General features: G+C 39.1%; 4 protein-coding genes across 8 annotated transcripts in view; 2 read left to right on the top strand and 2 right to left on the bottom strand.

Annotated features, from left to right (window-relative positions):
- Positions 1-355: 355 nt before the first annotated feature.
- rab9a (RAB9A, member RAS oncogene family) lies at positions 356-5,082 on the top strand. The gene is made up of 3 exons (XM_061723414.1): positions 356-544; positions 822-1,006; positions 3,422-5,082. Exon 3 carries the CDS (start codon positions 3,461-3,463, stop codon positions 4,067-4,069), a length of 609 nt encoding a protein of 202 aa, XP_061579398.1. The 5' UTR covers positions 356-544; positions 822-1,006; positions 3,422-3,460; the 3' UTR covers positions 4,070-5,082.
- Positions 5,083-5,238: 156 nt separating this feature from the next.
- On the bottom strand, positions 5,239-7,359 carry trappc2 (trafficking protein particle complex subunit 2). The gene is made up of 4 exons (XM_061723415.1): positions 7,242-7,359; positions 6,997-7,139; positions 5,693-5,780; positions 5,239-5,595 (listed from the first exon to the last, which is right to left on the bottom strand). Exons 1-4 carry the CDS (start codon positions 7,332-7,334, stop codon positions 5,497-5,499), a joined length of 423 nt encoding a protein of 140 aa, XP_061579399.1. The 5' UTR covers positions 7,335-7,359; the 3' UTR covers positions 5,239-5,496.
- Positions 7,360-7,833: 474 nt separating this feature from the next.
- ofd1 (OFD1 centriole and centriolar satellite protein) lies at positions 7,834-17,232 on the top strand. Of its 4 annotated transcripts, XM_061723407.1 has the most exons (23): positions 7,835-7,879; positions 8,006-8,113; positions 8,919-9,116; positions 9,202-9,270; positions 9,363-9,387; positions 9,478-9,585; positions 9,692-9,828; positions 9,924-10,097; positions 10,897-11,003; positions 11,098-11,217; positions 11,659-11,732; positions 11,826-11,917; positions 12,079-12,268; positions 12,811-12,941; positions 13,052-13,163; positions 14,091-14,795; positions 14,911-15,055; positions 15,161-15,252; positions 15,778-15,906; positions 16,097-16,269; positions 16,390-16,569; positions 16,666-16,727; positions 16,975-17,232. In XM_061723407.1, the coding sequence occupies exons 2-23, from the start codon at positions 8,021-8,023 to the stop codon at positions 17,018-17,020; spliced, it is 3,162 nt and encodes a 1,053-aa protein (XP_061579391.1). In that variant the 5' UTR covers positions 7,835-7,879; positions 8,006-8,020; the 3' UTR covers positions 17,021-17,232. The 4 variants fall into 4 exon arrangements, with proteins under 4 accessions (XP_061579392.1, XP_061579390.1, XP_061579393.1 ...); XM_061723408.1 differs by having other exon boundaries at positions 7,834-8,113; positions 16,393-16,569; XM_061723406.1 differs by having other exon boundaries at positions 7,834-8,113.
- Positions 17,233-17,447: 215 nt separating this feature from the next.
- The window catches only part of gpm6bb (glycoprotein M6Bb), a 35,657-nt gene continuing 31,225 nt past the window's right edge, over positions 17,448-21,879 (bottom strand). Inside the window, exon 7 of one of the 2 annotated variants that reach the window (XM_061723411.1) lies at positions 17,448-19,340. In XM_061723411.1, coding sequence (XP_061579395.1) covers positions 19,191-19,340 — 150 coding nt within the window. In that variant the 3' untranslated portion in view covers positions 17,448-19,190. Of the gene's footprint in view, positions 19,341-20,909; positions 21,105-21,879 lie in introns of those variants that run through there. The other variant, XM_061723412.1, reaches the window with a different exon arrangement.

Here is a 21,879-nt window from a genome sequence, read left to right as displayed (position 1 = left end):
TTTGTTAGTGGTAGTTCTTATTTTTATTTTTTTATTCCACCCTTGACATTTGTAAAGTGGTTAATTTTTTCTTCACACGTTTTCAAACCGAATCTGAGGTTGAAGTATTACTGACTAAATACCGCCCTCTAGTGGTGATGCATGGGTACTACAAACACGTCACCTTTACTTGTCAACTGTAGATAATGACAATTCATCTAAAGATAATTGTATACATTCAATTTTTATTATTTACAATAACTGTAGAAAGTACTGAGTTTTATGTGGAAATGTATGAGCTTACTTACACATTGAAGTGCTGCCGGCCGGTGACGTCACCCTGCTGTTTATGTCTGGATGGATCACGTGACGCCGCTAGCCGCGTTAGCACCAGTTAGCACCAGTTAGCCGCACGCCTCCGCAGCTGAGCAGGAAAAAAACCACCAGACTTGATCTTCAAGCCGAGCAAAAGCAAGAAGCTGTCAAACGAATGTGTCATCATTACCTCAACCATTTCGTGGTTTCTTTACATTTTAAACAGGAGCTACCCGACCAAAACTGTAAGGTAGGTTGATGTCAATCACGACTGTAAGTTACTTTGTGCTATTTATTCAGTCCAGTAAATTACATTAATTTTGTCGGAACTGGTGCCTTGTTTCCCCTTTTCATGTTATTGTAGCATAGCTGACAGCTAATTGTGGCTAAAAATGTATTTAACCGAAAAGCTGTCACGTTTTACATTAATTTATTACATTGGTAGTTCTTCCTATCTTGTTCATGTCCACTGTTACTGTTTGTTTCCTTGTTTTGCATTTTGATGATAGTTAATCTTTCACTGCTAGGGCTTGTCATCATCAGCAGCTGTCCTGTCCTGTTCTGCCTGTTATCGGGAGACTGATTGCTTGTCACTGGTGGAGTGTTATCTGCGTGGCTCTCGCATCAACATTAAACAAATGAGCATGTGACCAAGGACTGGAACTGGCAGCACATGATCTGGAAAAGTGAAGGAGGTCAGAATTAATCTGGGGTAAGAAGAAAAAACGCAGGACACACACCTAACTTTGCAATCCTGTTGTTGTAAAGGCAAGGCAAGTTTATTTGTATAGCACAATTCAACACAAGGTCATTCAAAGTGCTTTACGTCAACATTAAGAGCATCAAGACACAATTAAACAGTAAATAACAAATACAATGATAAGGAAAGAGATAATATAATAAAAAGCACAAGTTGTTAAAAAGTAAGGGCAGTAGAGTACAGCAGTTAATAATTATAAGTATTTAATTTAAGGCAAGGCAAGTGTACAGGATTGTCTCAGAAAATTAGAAGATTGTGATGAAGTTCTTTATTTTCTGTAATGCAATTAAAAAACAAAAATGTCATACATTCTGGATTAATTACAAATTAACTGAAATATTGCAAGCCTTTTATTATTTTAATATTGCTGATTATGGCTTACAGTTTACGATTAAGATTCCCAGAATATTCTAATTTTTTGAGATAGGATATTTGAGTTTTCTTAAGCTTTAAGCCATGATCAGCAATATTAAAATAATAAAAGGCTTGCCATATTTCAGTTGATTTTTAATGAATCTAGAATGTATGACATTTTTGCATTACAGAAAATAAAGGACTTTATCACAATATTCTAATTTTCTGAGACAGTCCTGTATTTGTTTAGCACAATTCAACACAAGGTAATTCAAAGTGCATCAACATTCAAAGCGGCAAGACTCAATTAAACAGTAAATAACATAAAATGATGAGAAAAGAGGTAAAATAATAAAAAGCACAAGTTGTTTAAAAGTAAATGCAGTAAAGTACAGCAGGTAAGTATTTCATTTTTTTTTTATTTATTTATTTGCACATAAAAAAATAAACAACCGCCAAAAATTCAGACAAACAGTATGTAGAAAAGGAAATAACAAAAAAGAAATACAATGTAACAGAAAAAATGTGCAGGAGGAACCAAAAAAACCCATAAGGGCTTGTCGAGAGGTTCCTCCTATAATGAAACAAACAATATCTACAGAGATATGTAAAACATAGGACAACTAAGGAGAATGAGCTAAATTACTAGAAAAACAGGAATCTGATGAGGATGTGCAGAGAAGTTCTGGATATTAGTTGTTAAGTTTTGCTAAGCTGGGTTAGCAAAAAAGTTGTGATTTGTTTTTTGAAATTATTTGTGCTCGAGCATTCTCTAATATTGAGTGGTAAGGTGTTCCAATAAAGATAATAATAATAATAATAATAATAATATATAATAATAAATGTAAGGGTATGCTTCAGTAATGTTTTTAGCCCTGATTTAAAGGAGCTGACAGTCTGACCAGACCTCAGGTCTACAGGAAGTTTGTTCCACCGGTGAGGAGCAGAATAACTGAACGCTGCCTCACCTTGCTTGGTTCTTGTTCTTGGGACACACAAAAAACCAGATCCAGATGAACCTCAGGGGTCTGGGAGCTTCATAGGAACTAACAGATCAAATTGTATTTTGGTCCAAGACCATTCAGTGCTTTGTAGACCAGCAGTAAGATTTTAGACTCTTTTGACCCTTTCGCACTAGCACCGCCTTAGCCCGGCTCGGCTCGTCGCGGCTCCACCCGTTTTGTCCCCGTGTGTTTTTCCACAGCCAGATGAGAAGTGGGGGGGTTTAGGTGAAGCGGCTGTGACGTACTGGATTGTGCAACACCTTTGTTCGTGTCGGCGCAGATGAGAAATCAGCTGGAGCCGCAAGCGGCTGAGAAAAAAAACAGCCCGTCTACATCCCTTTTTTAATTCTCTCGTCAGCCACCAGGTTTATGAACATCTGCACCTCAGAGTTGGATCACCAAACAGACGTTTTGCGCTTTATAATAAAATCGCTGCAAGCTGCCAGTCGCTCTCGCGCTGACTCCCGCTTCCTGATTCAAACGTCTGACGGCCCCGCCCCCCGACCAATCAGTGGCGTGGAGGGTGGTGACGTCAGAAATAGTCCCGGCTCAGCCCGGATAGAACCTCGCCAGAATGGTTACAGAAATAGTATCGGCTTGGAGCGGCTCTACCCGTCTCCGCCCCTAGTGCAAAAGCGCAAGACGGGGCCGGGGCGGGTAGAACCGAGCTGAGGCGGGACTAGTGCGAAAGGGCCATTTGACTCACTGGAAGCCAGTGCAGTGATTTCATGACCGGTGTAATATGGTCCAGTTTCCTGGTGTTTGTAAGCAATCTATCGGCAGCGTTCTGGATCAGCTGCAGCTGTCTGGTTGATTTCTTGTTAAGGCCTGTAAAGATGCCATTGCAATAATCCAACCTACTGAAAATGAATGCATGAATACGTTTTCCCATGTCTAGTTTAGACAGAAACCCCTTAATTCTAGCAAATAAAGCCTAATCTTTGTTGGTGCTTCCTTTTCAGAATCTTGTTTTGGTACAATATCTCTTATTTTTTTATCTTTCCATTAGGTAAGTTATTTCAAAGTGGTCCATTGGGAGTGAACAACCATGACAGCGAAGACATCCCTTCTGAAAGTCATCTTGCTGGGTGATGGTGGTGTAGGAAAGAGCTCCATAATGAACCGCTATGTTACAAACAAGTTTGATGCCCACCTTTTTCACACCATCGGTGTTGAGTTCTTGAACAAAGACCTGGAGGTGGACGGCCACCAGGTTACCCTGCAGATCTGGGACACGGCTGGCCAGGAGCGCTTTCGTAGCCTGAGGACTCCTTTCTATCGTGGCTCCGATTGCTGCCTGCTCACCTTCAGCGTGGATGATAACCAGAGTTTTCTCAACCTGGGCAACTGGAAGAAAGAGTTCATCTACTACGCCGACGTCAAGGAGCCAGAGAAGTTCCCATTTGTGGTCTTGGGCAATAAATTGGATGTGACAGAGCGGCAGGTGTCTACTGAGGAAGCCCGGCAATGGTGCCAGGAGAATGGTGACTTCCCCTATTATGAGACCAGTGCCAAGGATGCCACCAATGTCGCAATAGCCTTTGAGGAAGCCGTACGGAGAGTGCTGGCAATGGATGACAAAACGGAGCACCTCATCCCCACGGACACAGTCAAGCTTCACAGAAAGCCCCGGTCTGCTACCAGTTGCTGTTCATAACATCCAGGAGATGTTACTAATCACTCTGTCATGCCTGTAATACGATGAGGCTGTAGCTGTACAATGCTGTGGTAACATCTTATTCAGACAAATTATGCTACTGACTTTTTTTTTTTTTTTTTGATTTGTTTAAGATACATTGATACTAATTATTGGATTCCTGCTCAAAATACAGAGGGAAAAAAACACTAAGTTCATCTGTGTTTATTAACAAATAAATTCAAAGCATTGATGCATTGATTCAGCTTTGCCACAGTTGAAAAGTCAGACTTTGAATAAATGGACTTTATTTGTCGACCCAAGATTATGAGTGGACATTCTGAAATGTTTCATTGTCACAGAAAAATAAGTCTTAAATTAGTATTAGATGTTTTCTATGCAGTGACTGCAATTATTACGGGACTTCTAAATTTGACCTCCAAATGTGATTGTGCATAATGCATATATATTTGGAATTTATTGCATATTAATTTATATTTCACGGTAACCATATATCTGAAAAATAAGTAGTTAGGCACTGCTATGTGTAACTAACAAATCTATGCTTGTGATTATGCACTCTGAGGTTTTGTCTGGATTGTTTTTCATCATAAATACATTAACGCTGTGTGCTGGAAACACTTAAGGGATATGTTTCCTGTCAGCAACTTTAACATGCATGGCATTTTTATATATTTAAGTTTCTAAGAATTTGTATATTGTGTTTCTTTTTTTTTTTTCAACTTCAAAGCTGAGAATCATGGGATTAATTTTCTTTAATGAAAGTGTGATGGTTATGATCATTGTTCAGGATTGAGATTTCTTCATTACTAATTCCTGGATTTATCACTTTCAACAGCAATGTTTAAAGCACACTTAACATCATTTTATTTTTTAGCGCTGATAGTGTTTACCAGCGGCTTGATACTTGAGTGAAGCAGTCCTTTCCTTCAAATTTTTCTTATTCAAATTAATATATAAAGTTATGCTTCTGGTATGTTGAAACAAATAATGAATAAACACCCTTAAACTGATTGGTTTGGTTTGTTGCCTGGTAACTGTTAATGAGTCAGTTTATTATTGTAGGGATTACCCTGTATCTTAGTGCAATGATGCTATGATGTATTGCACTCAACTCGGGGGAAAAAAAAACAAAAAACATTGAACCTGACTATGACAAAGTACAATGTTTGTTGAACTGATCCATTATTTTATTTTTTTGTGAAGCACTTTACAATAAAGTTAAGCTTTATAAAAAGCCAAAACAAGAATATTATGACAAATTAACTCTTTCAAAAAATGTTGAAACAAGCATGATATATTTTACACAAAAATCAGCATTCAGTTGAAATCATCTTAGATTTTAGAAAAGAATATAACAGAAAGAGGACAAACAAATGTGTTACGTATATATACAACTAATAGACACATGGCCTTGTGTAAACTGATCAATTCAGAAGATGCTTCTTTCCAAGAAACTGGACTTTCCTCTCGAAAGCTGTCGAGCGTATTGGTGCATTGATTTCATAGAATGGGTTCATTGCAAACTGGAAGGCAAGAAAGATCAGATTTGATTTACATGTTAAAACACATGAAAAAGGCACACGTTTCTGAATTACTTCATTTACAAGGAAGGCAACTTACCTTGATGTATAAATCATACACATCATTAAAAAAGTTTTTGATTCCATCTTCTTGTCGCACATCATGCAGCATGATGAATCTTATATGTATGGCAGATAATTAAAGATAACACCATTCAAATGTACTAAATGAATATGACTGCAAAAAGATCAAAAACAAACTCCCTGTTTTCAAATAATTCTTGAATTACACTTACAATGATTTAAAAGTGGAAAAACAATAAATTGGGTATATGTCAGATTGACTAAGAACATTTAAATGAATAATTACTAAATTATTTATTTGGATTACTCATGGAGCTTTTTTAAATGCATTTCCTCATCACATTCTGCAACCAAACTACCCTTGTACATCTATTGAGCTTATTACTCTTTTTTCCCCCTACTTTATCAATATATCACTGCAGAAAAACAATGGTAGATCTATTTTTTCCCATACAATTTAAAAATTAGTAATTGTCTACAGTATACTTTGCAAATATACACATCTATTATGTTAATCATAGATGCGTGATCAGCAGTACTCGAGTTGAGGGGGGATGAGGGGGGATGAGGCATCTCCCCTGAAATAAAAACGGTCAAAATCATCCCCCCTTCCCATCCCTTATGTCATTTCATCAATGAATGTGGTTTTACTGCTATTTCAACATTTAGAGTCATCACCAGAAAAATAACTTATTTGACAATTTTCACCTGTATCAAGTCAATTTTCACTTGAAATAAGTAGAAACATCTGCCAATGGGACAAGATTTATCTTCTCATTACAAGCAATAAAATCTTGTTCCACATACAGATTTTTCTACTTATTTTAAGTGAAAATCTACTTGAAACAGGTGAAAATTGTTGTTTTTTCCAGTGATGAGTCTTGTTTTAAGTGTAATGAGATTTTTTTACTAAAATGAGACATTTTAACTAGAAATAAGACAAATATTCTTGTTAGGATTTTGAGTTTTTGCAGTGATCCATTTTACTTATCCTGTGAAGGACAGAGTCATATTGATAAGTTCAGAAAACTGTTTTTTATTTTTGTGTTTTGATGTACTTGATGTAAGCCCAGTGGATATTTAAAGCTTACAGAAGGCTGCATTTAACTTCTGCTATGTCATTCCTGCAGTATTTCTGCAGGTGTTTTGGTCAGTGCTATTATTTGTAATATATTATATTATTTGTAATCAGCACAAATTATCTGTCCCCATATGATAAAATCCATCATCCTCCCTGATTTTTTTTTACAACTCGAGTACTGGTGATCAGGGAATATAATGGAGAAAAAGAACAAAGAAGGGACAAACAAAAGGATATGTCCTGCGGTGACAAAGGCTGAAACAAACCACTCGTTGAACTTGTCCACAGTTTTCAGGTACATGTTGTTGGACAGCCACATGTTTTCATCCACCAAATCCAGAGCTGCGTGCGCAATGAACTGGTTCAGATGACGGTGGTCATCCTGTAGTCAACGAAACAAATCGGATTACGTTTGGTTGCTGGATGTACAGTCATCGTGATTGAATTAATAATGTTATAATCGGTGAAAACTGAGCAGTTTTACCTTTGATTCAACTTTCCCAGAAGGCAGAAACTCCATCTCAAACACAGGATTGTCGCGATGACCAACCATGACAAAGTAAAAGCTCCCCGACATTGTTTTGTCGTTTTTTTTAACAAATCTGTAAGCAATTAAAAAAAATAATAGTAATAATAAATCAAACAATTCAATCTTTCCACCTATGCTAATGAGCTCATGCTAAAAACACAGCTCAACAGATGTTTTAAGCGACTGTTTTAAGATTAGTTAAAAACAATATAAGATAAATGTAACAAGTATACAAATTAAGCACAATAAAGACAACAAATCTGTATTTTAAACTCCAAAAACGACGTGTGTTTACCTGTAAATGTTGCTTCCCGGAGAACTGAGAGAATGTCGCACAAAGATGACGACATGATAGAGTAGAAAATTTAAATTATTATTTAGTTTACATTTTTAGAAAGGTTATTAACTGTTATTTCTAACCTCATAAATGAACACTATATTAAATAAATATCTCAATATTATAAAGTAATTTGTTTGTATGTTTGTTTTTTTGAAACGTCATCACCATGAGCCAGCCGGAACTGACATTTCCGTTGACGGATTTAAATGTTTTTGTTGTCACACCTCTTTTTAGTCAGGCTACGTGGTTACTAGTAAGCATTTATTTTAATCTTTTTTCTTCTAAGTCTCGAATATTATAATTAGGGTGGACGAACGACAGCACTTAACGGCTTAATAATGTCATGAAAGTCGTTGAAAACCAAGGTGTTTGTTTGCAGGTGTAGCGGGCAGTTATGTCCTCTAAGGAAGATGGTCTGTCCTCGGAGGACTTGAGGAAGAGACTCTATCAAACCTTCAAAAACAAAGGAGTGCTCGATACACTCAAAGTAAGTAATATGGCAGCTTGTTCATATAGTCAAAGTCTGCTCCATTTACTTCAGCATTGGTTGTTGTCAGAGGTGTCAAAAGTATTCACATTCATTACTCAGGTAGAAGTATAGATACTAGAGTTTAAAAATACTCCTGTAGAAGTCAACTCAAGTTTTTTACCCGAGTAAAAGTATAAAAGTACTGGTTTCAAAACTAATTAAAGTATAAAAGTAAAAGTAATGTAAGGGGGAAAAAAGCCATTAAGGACAAAAGCCGTTGAAAATGAATGCATCTTAGTATAATGCAAATATATTAAAGAACCATATATGTGTACTATTGAGCATTAACATGTGTTTCAGAGAGCAGGAGATATGATGACTAGTTGCCTATAAGTATGGTAATGGTGCAAAAAGTCAAACTTCAGAGGCATGTTATCATTTATCCTAACCTTTATTGGAATGTACATCCAAGTTTAGTTGCAGGAATCTGAGGGAGCGGATGTAAGAACAAAACTGGACAAGAACATCTGAAACAACCACAACCAAATTCACTCTATCCGGATGGAGCAATTTAACTGGATAGTTTTTTTTAAAGGCCGAAATGAAATAGAGTAACGAGGCTGTTTTTAAAATGTAAGGAGTAAAAAGTACAGATAATTGCATGAAAATGTAAGGAGTAAAAGTAAAAAGTCGTCTGTAAAATAATTACTCCAGTGAAGTATAGATAACCAACATTTCTACTTAAGTAAGGTAACGAAGTATTTGTACTTCGTTACTTGACACCTCTGGTTGTTATCCTTCTCCTTTTTTGCATGTGATTCAGGCACAGATGCGGAATCAGCTCATCCAGGAGTTGAAGCTTTCACCTCTGACAGGACACGATCAGAGATCAATACCTGTGAAACTCGAACCACTATTAGTTTCAGCGTGTAACAGCATAGTGGTGGATCACCTCCGCAGCTCGGGGTACGAGTACACGCTGTCTGTGTTCTGCCCTGAAAGTGGTTTAAGTAAAGAGAAGGTGTGTATGGCTGCTTATGTCTTCTAACAATGTGAGGATGAAAAAAAAACTTATAATTACAAATAATTCTCATCCATTTGGGCAGGTTTTCAAGAAAGAAGACCTTCTTCAGCTTCTCAAAATTAGCCCGGAATCAGCCCTGTATACATATCTGGTAATGAATCATTCAATTTATAGTAAAGCTGGTACATGATGAGAAGTTACTAAATTTCCATGTTTGACTAAATGAGTGATGATTTTTTACAGTCAAGTAAAGAAAACAGCAATAAGGGTATGTTCATGTTCTGGTTCGTTCTGATTAAGATAAAAAACCTGCTGTTATGCAAATTCTTGTCCTTCATGTATTGTTTTTGTCCTGCAGGGTTCCTGCTCAGTCTTTTAACACAGCTCACACACCATTATACTCACAGTCTCCGCCAAGACGCTGACGTCCAGACAAGTGCATCATCAACTTACGGAGAGTCTCTTGGTGAGATTAACTGATGAATGAAGTTGACCCTTTTTTTTAATTTTAATTCCAAACACGTCACCTTCAACATAGTTTTCCTTTCTCCTTTTTTTCTTCCCAATATTAGTTGAGAAGATGAAAGTCATTGATAAGGAATATGAGCGCACACGTTGCAGTGAAGACAAAATGTTTTCTTTCCAATCAAAACTGGCTTGCTACAGAAAAGAAACGGAGGCCCAGATGGAAGCAGAAATGAACACAAAGGTAGAGACACACTCTTATGTTAAAAGGAATTTATTTTTGATTATGGACATTGTTTATCATTTTATGTGATTCAATATTGTTTTTTTTTTCCCCAGCTGCAACATTTTAAAGAAGTTGAAATTGCCAAAGTAAGGATAGAAGAAAAGAGCAAATTTCACAAAGAATTTGAAAATTTGAAGCAAGAACTGGAGAGAACTTACGAAATGAAGGCAAAAGCACTGATGGAGCGAGAGAAAAATGCTATTGAAAGGTTACAAAAACAGCAAGAGGTACAACATTTCTAACATTTACTTGTTTTATTCTCTGTCGTTAATATTTGCACCTGGATGCAGTCCTCTTGTCAAGATATCTCTGCATTTCTTTAGAATTCAATGCAAACACTTTCTTTTCCCAATGACAGTATCAGCTGAACAGTCTCCTAACTTTATTATTTATACAAAAATGTATACACCACGCAGCTGCTCTTTGATCTCTGTCAGTAAAGCTTGATTTATCGATCAGATGATTAGTTTAGTTAATGTGATCAGTCTGATTCTGCTGTGAATACAACAGCTCCAGTTTCTTCAGTCAATATAAAGTCCTGTGCATTTCCTCTTTACAAACTCCACGGTGTAGTAATGAATTGACACTTGGAGGGAAAAAATCTTCTGTGCTTCTAAAGCAAGAACTTTTGCCCTCTCATGCTTTCACTTAGTACTGATGCAATATTTCTCACTATCGCGGTGCTGCTTCCTAACCGACATGAACGAGTTCCTGATTAGTTGATCACATGAGTGTCATTTATCTTTGCATCAATAGAAGGCTTACAAGTTAAAAGTGATCAGTCTTTTTGTGCAGAAAAGTTAAACATGGTCAATTCTACTGATCATATTAGATGTAAGAAAAAATTCTGGTATAAGATGTTTATAAAATTCAACCTTTCTGATTATTTATATGAGAAATTGCTTACCAAATAATGTTTTCTAAATCCCCAAAGGAAAATTATTTTATTGGCTTTGTTTGCTTTATTTTTCTTCAGAGGAAGTTTAATTGATGGCATTGTTTTTAATTTCTCTTTTGTTTTGTCAGATTGACGAAAAGGGTGTGTACATGCAAAGACAGTCCATGTTGAAAGACATTGAATCACTACGTAACAGAGAAAATGAGCTGAGGATGAGGAACGAAGCTTTTGAAAAGTAAGATCTCCTTGAAAACCATTATTTTCACTTTGCTTTTTTTCTTTGTTGCCACCGGCTCCTAAAGAACATCTCTGTGTTGGTGCAATGTTAGGACTTGTCAGATTCACGCGGAGAAAGTCAAAACGACCGAAGAGCTGTTGAGGAGGAGAGAACTGGCCGTGAAGACCATGGAGGACACGTATGACCAAAGGCTGAACAATGAACTTTCCAGGTACATTTTTCATGCTGGACTCTGTGTCATATCCATTTGGTTTGGTTGGAGCTCACATCCTCATCAAAAACAAGAAGCCTTGGGTCCCATGTGTGCAGCATCTGTTCTAATCACTGAGTTTTAGAGTTTAAGTTTAAGAGAGTTTAGTTTGGCATTTTTTTAAATCGTTTTGAGTGACCAGACGATGTCAGTGTTGGGTACGGTTAAAGTAATAACACTATGTATTGTGCACGAAGAACATTAGCTCTTTATTATCAGAAAAATCCAAACAGCATGTTTGATGGGTGTCAGAAATACAGTTGCGGGTTCTATAAACATTGTTAAACATGTATATGTGTGTTGACGATCACAATTTAATGTGTGTCTGTCCTAATATAATCATCATTTATTATTAAATACTTTTTTAATCATGTTTATACCCTTTTGCTTTTGTGAAATTAGGTGTCAGCTTGAATTGAAAGAGGAATTCATCAAAAGAACAGAAAAACTCACAGAAAGTGAGAACAGAAATAAAGGTAAGGCTTTTATTTAATGTGTAATTAATGGCTTACACAACCGGTTTGCTGTTGCTGATGTTTTCATGCTTCCAACATCACTATATTTTCCAGCTGAAACTGTTCGAATCCAGAAGGAGGCAGCCATAATTGACTCCAGATTAGAGGACCACAACAGAACATGTTCAGAGTTTACACGGGTGCAGGTAAATGGGACTGACCCACATTTGAGCCGTTTTTTCAGTCCGCAAGAGGTTTAAAAAATAAAAAAACTAATCACATAGATAATTAGGCCTGTGTTGGATACGACACTGTGATTCATGACGGCCTCCGTGATTATTTTCATGTCTTGTCTGTTACTCTTCAGTTGGAACTAGACACAGCAAAGCAGCAGATTTCTCTGCTGACTCAACAGAAGGAGCTGTTGACGGAAAGACTGGAGAGCACTAGCGACTACCCCAGTTTGAGGAGAGAGAAAGCAGAGCTGCAGGGGCAGATGCAGCTGCTCAAGAAACAGCTGGAGGAAGCCCAAGAGGAGAACCGGCATCTACACGCAGGTGGGAAATGATTGCAGTGTCTCTCAGGGATTATAACCAACTGTATTTCTTTTCTTTCTTTTTTTCATCCACTTTACATTACATGTAATGTTATGAAAATGAAGTTATAACTCCTGAAATGTCATCAGAGGGCAGATATGCTCTTTTTCCCCCTGTGTGTGATACTGTAGATGTAGTTCTCATCCTGCATTCAGAGCGCTGCGGTCCACGTCCATTGTGGCGGTGAGGTTCAGTGTACTGTGAAGCATTCATGCTCGTCTGTCCCACCGCCCCTTTCTGAATCTCTCTGAGTGTGACTTGCCTGCCAATGTGGGGCCTCGGTGGTGTGATCATAGCTATGCAGACAAGCAGACCGGAGTCAGACACCTTCCTTTACCAGTGCAAGCTAAAATGTCTCTCCCTTACTGAGGAATGCCAGTAGTCCTCCATTTTTAGAGCGGGGGGAAAAAAATGAAATGAGTAGAATGAGTTTCAGTTTAAGCTTTGACTCTAATCCTCAAGCCAACCCCCCTCTCCCCCTTTTTTTAATTTCCCTTTCACAGAAATGTCCAAGCCATCCAAAGAGCAACTGGCCTTGCAGATGGAACTTCAGAGGCTGCAGAATGCTCGCAGACTGGACGAGGAAGAGTTTGACAACCAGAAGCAGCTGCTGCAGGCGCAGCTCCAGAATGAGGTCAGTCCCATCATGCCAGGTTGTCGACTGTGGGAAACTATGTGATCGGGATTTTTTGTTTTTTATGTACTTTTGCAGAGTGTAAAAACATCCCTGTCTGCTTTCTGCAGGTGGAGCGATGTGCTCAGCTCAAGGCTCAGCTGACGGACTGTGAGGAGAGGTCACAGTGGATGACTAACCACGTTGAAGACATCAAGATGCAGCTTCGTCAAACTCAACAAGGTACCATCATCATCGTCATCATCATCATCCTCTGGAGGGTTTCAGATCTGCATGTCACCATGTCTTAGGGCCTAGTCACACTAGTTTAGCTGTACTGTGCCATGCTCAAGTACGAATGACCCTCCCTCTAAGTTCCTCTGCTGGCATTTTACTCCAGGCTCAGTCTTGCTGCTTGGACATACCTCCTGATGTCGTCACGTTAAGCTCCCATGTGTGTAAACAAATCACACCCAGACTCAGAAAATCAGCCTGATGGAGACCAGAACAGAAAATATGATGTCAGCACCCCAGCCTTTTTGGCTTATTTTCAGTTTTTCTTGTTAGATGCAGCCTTCTCACAATTTTATGTTCCCGAATTACTCAACTGTTGTCAAAATTACAATAAACACAATAAAGTGTCTTGTCTACATGTCATGCATACATGACAAATACGCCCTCACCCAAATACATGTACACTTCCTCCAACCGTGTCAGAGACCAGGAATCATTCTGTGCTGGAGCATGAAACACTCACACAAGTTCAACTAACTTTATGGGTCATTTGTATTTGTGTACTGTACAAATTATCTCAGTAACTGAAATCATGTTGATTTCAGTTATGCATGCTATGTTTAGTACTGTAACTTGTACAATTAACTTTTTGATCTTTTTAAAAAGAGGCTTTCTTTCTTTCCCAAATCATATCTATTTTAATGGACTATTAAGTCTTGTATAGAGGAAAATATTATATAATTATGAAGCATGATCCCACTGGGTTTCAATTAGAAGAAAGAAATGAAGCCACATTCCAGCAGTAGCAGCTGGATTTTAGGTGTAGCTGCATGTATTGTCTCAGATCTTGAATGGGGGTTTGTCTTGTGTGTTAGTGCCTTATAGTCTGCTTTTCTTCTTTCCCTTTCTTCCCTGTGACTCAATGGCTGACAACAGCACTTGAGAATGAGGTACTGCGTAACCCCAAGCCGTCTCTCGTTGATCGCTCGGTCCTGCAGCTCAGCGCCGACGAGCTCGTTCCCCCTGACATCTATGTGGACAGAGCCCTGCTGAGGGCCAGGGGGGGTTACAGCCATGTTTACGAAGCAGGCGGGCCATCGCGAGGGCACAAGTCGCCATGGAAAGATGGTCCCGACCCCGACATGGAGATGGTGGTAGAAGCCAAGACTCGGATCCAGGAGCTGCAAAGGGAGGCAGAGAGTTTGGAGGAGGCCTACAGGAACTACCAGCAGAGGGCGGTGCACTCCACCATCTCACACATGCTTCCTCCAAGACCCCTCTCCCCCCAACAAGCATTTCCCGCGAATCGTGCCAGCTCAGCTCTCAGAAAACAAGACTCTCCTCATTCAACTGGCAAACTAAAGACCTCAATCAGACAATCTCCTCAAAGTGTCAAATCCCCCGTGTTGGTATTCCAAGACACCAGAGACTCTTTACCACCAGCACAGCTCCGAGTTACTTTCTCAGAAGACCACGATCAGCCCCAAACAACAGTTCTCACCCACCCCAGTCACCACTCTTTGACTGAACCTGTATTTCTAAGAGATGAACGACCTCAGGATGAAAGATCTGCATCCGAACATGTAACCTGCCCACCAGAGTCCGGTTCCTGGAACCGAGTTCAGGAAACGAGTGGAGGAGGTAAATTCATAAAATACATTTCAAAATACGTAATAATTAATCATAACTTTCAGAAAGAAGAATGATCTTTCCGTACCTGCAGTGTTTCTCTAATGTGGGACTCTCCTGTGTGTAGGGGCAGGTGTGTCTCCGGTTGTTTTCCCTCAGCCGCAGCCTGACAGACGGCCGTCTTGTGAGGTCGAGGACACGTGTGACTTTTCCCCCGAGTTCAGTCCTGCTCGCAGTCCCCAGCTCTGGAGCACGGCACGAGAGCAGTCCAGGTACCATCTGGCAGGACTTTGGCAAGGACAGCGCACCATGTTTTATGCATGACACATAAGGCCGGTGAATACTAATGCTGTCATGTCTGTCCCTGCGTCTCTCAGTCCGCCCAAGTTAGAGTCCGAGTTCCCCAGCTCAGACTCTTCCCCACAGCCTGAGAAGATAAACCTCGAAGATCTCACGGGGATATTGTCAGGTAAGAGATTGTTATGTCGTCTGCTTTACAGCTCTGCTGCATGCTGTTTGAAGGTTTGTAAGACATGGGACAGAAATAGGAATCCTGAGAGTACCAGACCTGGAAGCTCGGCTTCCTCTGCTGCAACCGGAAGGTTGTTGGGTTTTCTTTTTGTCCTATTTAAAACAAAAAAACTTGCACTGTATACTTGGCTTCACATTCATATATGCATGATACACAGTTACTGCTAAGCATGCAATGCTGCAGGAAGGTGTCATCACTTTTTTTTTTTGAATAAACACAATAATTTGTTGTTTTCTCATTCACAAAAAAACTAATCCTGCATATGCAGTGTGGAGGGTTTTGATTTTTGAGTTGGCTTCCTTTTTTTTAATGAGTGTGTGACTGGCCTCCAAAGTGTCCTTTCAGTGTCCCTGCACAATGGTGAGGATGAAGGACAGCTGATTATGTATTCTGTGCTGGTTCTCTGGCCCGGTTTCATTATGGTGGAGCATAAAAGATCTCTTTGTGCGTGTCCCTCTCCAGAGCCCGGCCACATTCCAGAGCTTCTCCTGGACACTGCCGTCCCTCTTTCTGAGGAGGCCCCTGACCGTCCCGCTGCCCCCCACTCACAGGACCTCCCAGAAAACCCAGGGGACTTTCAGGGTCTGACGGGTGAGTCCTCAGTCCTCTCAGTACTGACCCATGATCTCGGTTGACCCCAGAGGACGAGAACAGTCATCTTTTACTGTACGCCAACCTCGGCGGCACCAGTGTGTCATGATGGAGCCGTTCTGCCGTTTGCTATATCTTCATCCAAAATGAAGAGTCTAACCAATAAATGATCTTTAATCAATCCCAACAGGCTCTTTAGAAGTCTCACAGACCTCAGGTGAATCTGCGGGGGCGGAGGAGGAAGTTGATGACGAGGAAAGGTGGGAAATGGAGCGCAAAGAAAGACAAGAACGAAGGCAGAGGGAGCTAGAAGAAGCCAAAGAGCGAGAGCGGCAAGAGCTGGAGCAACTGGAGAAAGAATTGGTAAATGTTATTGTAGAGCAAGCGCCTTATAAAAAATCCTCTTTCTAAACTTTAAATATTTATGTATACTAAAAAAGAAAAAAAAAAGTCTGACCGGTGTTGATGGCATCTATATCAAAGCAGCTTTTGCAAGAGGTGGAGCAGTCAAAACAGGTGACAGAAGAAGAAGAAACAGAAGTTAAGAAGGAGGAGGGGCAGGAGGAAAAGGCAGACAATGACAGGGAGGAATCTAAAGGTGAAAATCCTCTGGAAAAATACATGCAAATGGTCCTGGAATCACGGGAGAAGCAGCGTCCGCAGGTGAGTTACACCCACGTCCGTCTGCAGGACTGTAAAACCTCTCAATGCACAGCAGCTACCGCTGAGTGTTTGCCTTTATCTACTTCTTCCTCTTAGGAAGAGGAAGCTGTACAAACGACTCCAGAGGAAAAAAGTTTGTCTTTGGAGAAAGAAGAAAGGTAAACTCAAACTATTAATAATACATTCATGACTTCTTTATGAATCCAGTGTTTCTTGCATTTCCTTATTCAGAAGTTTTGCTGGTATATTCATAAAGTTTAAGGAACGGATAAGGCGTCATAATCCTCTTCTCATAACTTTTCATTCCTGTTATGGGTTTTCATCTAGAGGAATACTTAGTGTTTTTTTGTTTGGAATAAATGAAAAAGTTTTTTTTTCTGAATTAACTCCGTTTTCTTTTCACAGCATTGCAGCTTTTTCTGCAAAAGAAGACGACGATGATTTCTGGTGAGCAGATTTTTCACCGAATCCCACAAACCCGCGTAAACCCGCCATCTTTCAAAAGGAGGAAACACGATGTATGGAAGACTTTGCTTTTTAATGTATTGATTGCATATGTGCAAATACATTTTTTATTACTTAAGAATCACAGAAATGAGAACAATCATATCTTTTTTATGTTTTTTTTTTTTTTTTTTTTATCTTCTTTTAATAAAAACCATCACCAGGGCAGTTGAGTCGCTTCTTAACGGGGTCTTCTGTCAGACGGGGTGTGTTCTGTTGATTATTGTCCTCCTGGTGATAAAGAGCCGTTGTCTTTTTGGTTCAATCAACAGGAAGCACAAAGCTGAGACGTGACATTTATTATATATCCGTCATTTCTCTGCTCGGCCCCTGCACACCCGCCCTCCAGCCTTCATGAACTTCATACAACAAAGTCACAAAATTACTCTTTAATACACCGGGCAGCATACTTTGGCTCAATTTACAATTTCTTACTCTGTACAATTGAAATGACTGATGTGATTCGATTTATTAGGGTGAATTTCAAAAGGGAAATCCAGGAAATCACAAGGAAGCCCTTGACATTCTTATAAAATGCAGCTATACTATCAAGCAAATAAAAGAATACTTTTAAAAGGATGAAAAGATCTTACAAATATTGATAACTAGTCAGCTATTTATAAAAAGAACTGTTAACTTGTATTTAGTTAAGGGAAAAAAAAGGAAAAGGGCAAACACTGCCTACTTCTGATGTCAGTACACGTAATACCGTCCATCACTTGTCACTGCAGAAACAGTTGTCTTCATGCAACAGTCAAACATCAAGTTATCTCTGTAACTCAACTAACAGAACTGAAAGATTACACATGTAATTATCTTTTTTATGACAATTGCACATGAAAAACAAATGCAAATGTAGAAAATTAACACAAAAAAAGAAGTTTTCATCTTAAAAATGACAAAAACACTATAAAGTCCTGACTTGTGATCAAATTTTCACTATTTGAAACAAACTCTTTTGCTATTTCAAATACAATTTTTCAAATACAATGTACATGGGACATTGTGATGCTTTTCTTTTTTTTTATACAAATCTCAACACTCAACATGTGTGATATAGTACAGATATTCCAATACACAACCACGAGTGACTGAATTGGAAGTCAGGAGGTCTCGGCCTCCTTCATTGGCAAGATTTGAAATATTCTTGTCTAAATAAATGCAAGTGGACCAAAATGTCTTCATTAGATGTGTTGACCTTAACGTCTCATTATTGGCAGCGTTCACATTTAGCAAGCACGTTATTCACTACCATTATTTCATCCTATAATACTGTGATGCAGAGGAGCTCCTGAGGCGTGTACTTGGTTTGTGCTGATACGTATACTGCGCGGCACGTCTCAGCATGACAAGTGGACTGCAGAACCATCGGTTTACATGAGAGCGGGGCTTGTTTGTTACATTTTCCATGAACTGTTGTGCGCACCTGAGGTAGCGTCAATGTAGGCCGGTAATGATGAGAATCATTTCAGTCGCTCTACACCAGGAAATCGGTTCAAAAACCAATAAACTTCACTCAAAGACTAACTGAGATGCTTAATGGATCAGATTCTTTTGTGTGGAGGACTCCGGCTTCATAGAGCACATATGACCAATGCTGAACGTCAATCTTTTGTTGGCCGCAGTCTGACACGCCAACTTGGGCGTAAGGCCTTTCATGTTGTGTTTAATTCATCTGCTGCTTCTTTATTCGTTTTTTTTAACCTGACTACAAATGATCAGAGAAAAAGCCAGAGCAAGACTGTAAAACACACAGTTATGAGCCATATAAGAATAGTGCAATGTTTTAAGATTAACCAGCAAAAACTGGCTACGAAGGGCGAGAGAAAATGATCATGACAATCACAAACCCAATCTGCATGGAAGAACCTTTTACATCGCACTTTTGAAACACTTGGCGAGTTAGTGCAGAAAGCAGCACTGATGCATTAGTTTGTTAGGAGCTGGGTTAGTACTGCATAGTACACACAGTCGGCAGGTTATTTAAGCTGAGTGGTGCCTTGGTCCAGAGGGGGGGCCACAGTGGTTGGCCAGTGTCTGTGCGTGTCACTAGGAATGTGTGTGTGTGTGTGTGTGTGTGTGTGTGTGGGGGGGGGGATGCGAGGGGCGTCACATCCTTATGTGTAGGAATTGAGGCATTCCTTTGAGCGTGAGGTGATGTCCTGCAGCTCCCGCTCTTCCTTCATTTTGATGTCTTGGTAGGCATGCATGTGACTGGCATCCTTAAGGTAGGCCCAGTTTGCTGAGAGAATCATGAGGAAGTGGATCTGGAAGAGAAGGGTCAGGTGGATGGCCGGTGAGCATGTCAGAGAAGCAAAGCAAGCTACAGGAGTCAAGACCTACAATGTGTAAAACACAGACTTCCAAGAACACACAGTTAAGATTTTTAAATATCCCACAACACAAGACATCACTAAAAAAAACAAAGAAGAAATATTGAAACAGTTATTGTAACTGTGAAGTTACAATCATTAATGGAGTTAATACATTTCCTATGAAGAATACTACGGAAAGGTGACTTTTAAAAAGGCAAGATGATGGAAGATGGAAGAGAGCCAGAGGTGGTGCATGCAAGCTTTGAGCAGCTGTAAAAGGAGGTTAGTGCGAAGCATGACATTTGGCATCCTGTAAACGTCGTCATCTTCCACACAGAACCCGTTTCAAAAGTAAAACTGCCGTCGTCTTTTAAGAAATAGACCAGGTGGGAATACTTTTGTAATCAAAGATTGTTTATTTTATATAGAAAGTAAAAGCTACAGTCTTGTAAAACTTGAGAGAAAATTAAATATATGAAATATAAGTAACTATAAACAGATCGAAGAATCTGTAAACTGTAAGCATGCAGGCTCAGTGTTAAAATTAACAAATGGCTCTTTAATGGCACTTTGAGAGAGAGTAAAAAGAAATGCATGAAACAAAACTTCATAGCTGAGGCTATAACAGCATCAGCTGTCATAGAAAAAAAATACATGTACATTATGCTACACTAAAATAGAGAAGAAATCTTTTTTATTTTATAAAATACATGAAATTAAACCGAGGCTTAGGGCCTCGTGCGGGAAATATGAACCTGGTACTGGCCTAACCTTCCATGTGTGCTAGACTACTGCAGGGAGATGCAATAACTTTTGAAATCTACGACACAAAACAGGTCAGCATGACACTCATCAGCATAATACAGTGGATAAAAGGCAATTTAGTTACATTGAGATTATAATCCGTGAGGAAAATATAATACTGCAGGTTTTCGTGTTTGAAAGATTGGCACTAATAAATTTCAAGGTTGCACAAATAGCGAAAGATAAAAAGGCACTTAGCCACTTGTACTTCACCGCTGCCACACGTTCTTTCACAGACCTACAATATTTGCCATCAGGTGTTCCCTGTTGGACTAGTTTCAGTGGCAGTATGGGTAATGTTTGATTGTTTTAAAAAGCGCCGAAGAAATAACTTGCATTTCAGCTCCGACCTCTGGCCGGCCGACCGACGCTCGTGAAGCTCACGCAAGGTATAATACTGTTTTTCCTCCAAGTTATCTGTGCAGTTTTGTTTTTTTTCGCATTCCAAAAACCAGCTTCACACAGTACAAATATAAATAACACAAGTCGTGGATTTCTAAGTTGTGCACGTTTCCATGAAATCTGATGGTGACAAACCTCTAGAAGCAAGTGTCGAGTTAAAGCGGAACAAACCAGTCAAACGAAGCACCACCCCACTCCGAGGATAACTTCCAAGAGTTCTCCTTAGACAAGCAAAATCCCTGGATCCCAAATGCTAAAAAGGAGCATACAACCAACTATTTACACATCACGTGATTACTAATGAAGAGATGTTGACTTTTCTATTCTCTGGTTTTTTAGTCTGTTGTCAGTGGCAACTGTCTCTACTTAGCACAGTAGAAAATAAAAAAAAATTAAAAAAAATGGTGCACTGTGCGCTTAAAACCCAATTTAAAACTTAGTGCAGCAGTCTTCCCGACTCTTAAACTTCAAAACAGCAAAGTTATAAGTGGTAGCCATCATGTAGATCAGCTGGTGGAAGAAAACAGAAAAGGTGGTAAGAGCACATGCCGGTGACCGCATCACAAATATTACCACACGTTAGTGAAGTCAAGGTTTCTACGGAAGAGTATAAGGCCTAGGCAGGAGAAAAATAAAAATAATATTTTAGAGGAGGAAGATTTTTTTTTCATTATGCACTTCGAGAAAAAAGTCGAAATGTCAAGATTAATGTTGAAGTACAATTTCGAGAAAAAAGTAAAAATTTTGTGAATACAGTTGAAATGTTGAGAAAAAAGCTGACATTTCGACTTTATTCTTGAAATTGTATTTCAACATTAATCTCGACATTTCGACTTTTTTCTCAAAATTGTATTTCAACATTATTCTCAACATTTCGACTTTTTTATCAAAATTGTATTTCAACATTAATCTCGACTTTTTTCTCGACATTTTCTTGAAGTGCACAATAAAAAAAAAATCTTCCCGTCTCAAATATTTTTTTCTCCTGCATGGCCCTAATACTCTTCCGTACGGTTTCAGCTGTAAAATGTTTGACAGCAATTTGATTTATAGTCATGTTCCCGGGTTTATGGTTAATAAGAACACTTCCAACAGAATCAGGCCCGTACTTCCCAGTGTCCCACCCATCCTGCAACACCGAGAGAGTCATATGCATCTAAGCAGATGGTAAAAAAAAAAAAAAAAAGGGAAAATGGATTGCGCTGAGGATAATCTAATGCGTTATCATCCTCGTAAACCGTATAAGAATGGTGTCTGATGCAGACCATGCAAAAGATGGACTGAC

This window comes from Cololabis saira, chromosome 6 (genome assembly GCF_033807715.1).
Source record: "Cololabis saira isolate AMF1-May2022 chromosome 6, fColSai1.1, whole genome shotgun sequence".
Lineage (NCBI taxonomy): Eukaryota > Metazoa > Chordata > Actinopteri > Beloniformes > Belonidae > Cololabis > Cololabis saira.
Note: the sequence above shows the minus strand (reverse complement) of the source record. Positions and strands in the feature narration are given on the sequence as shown.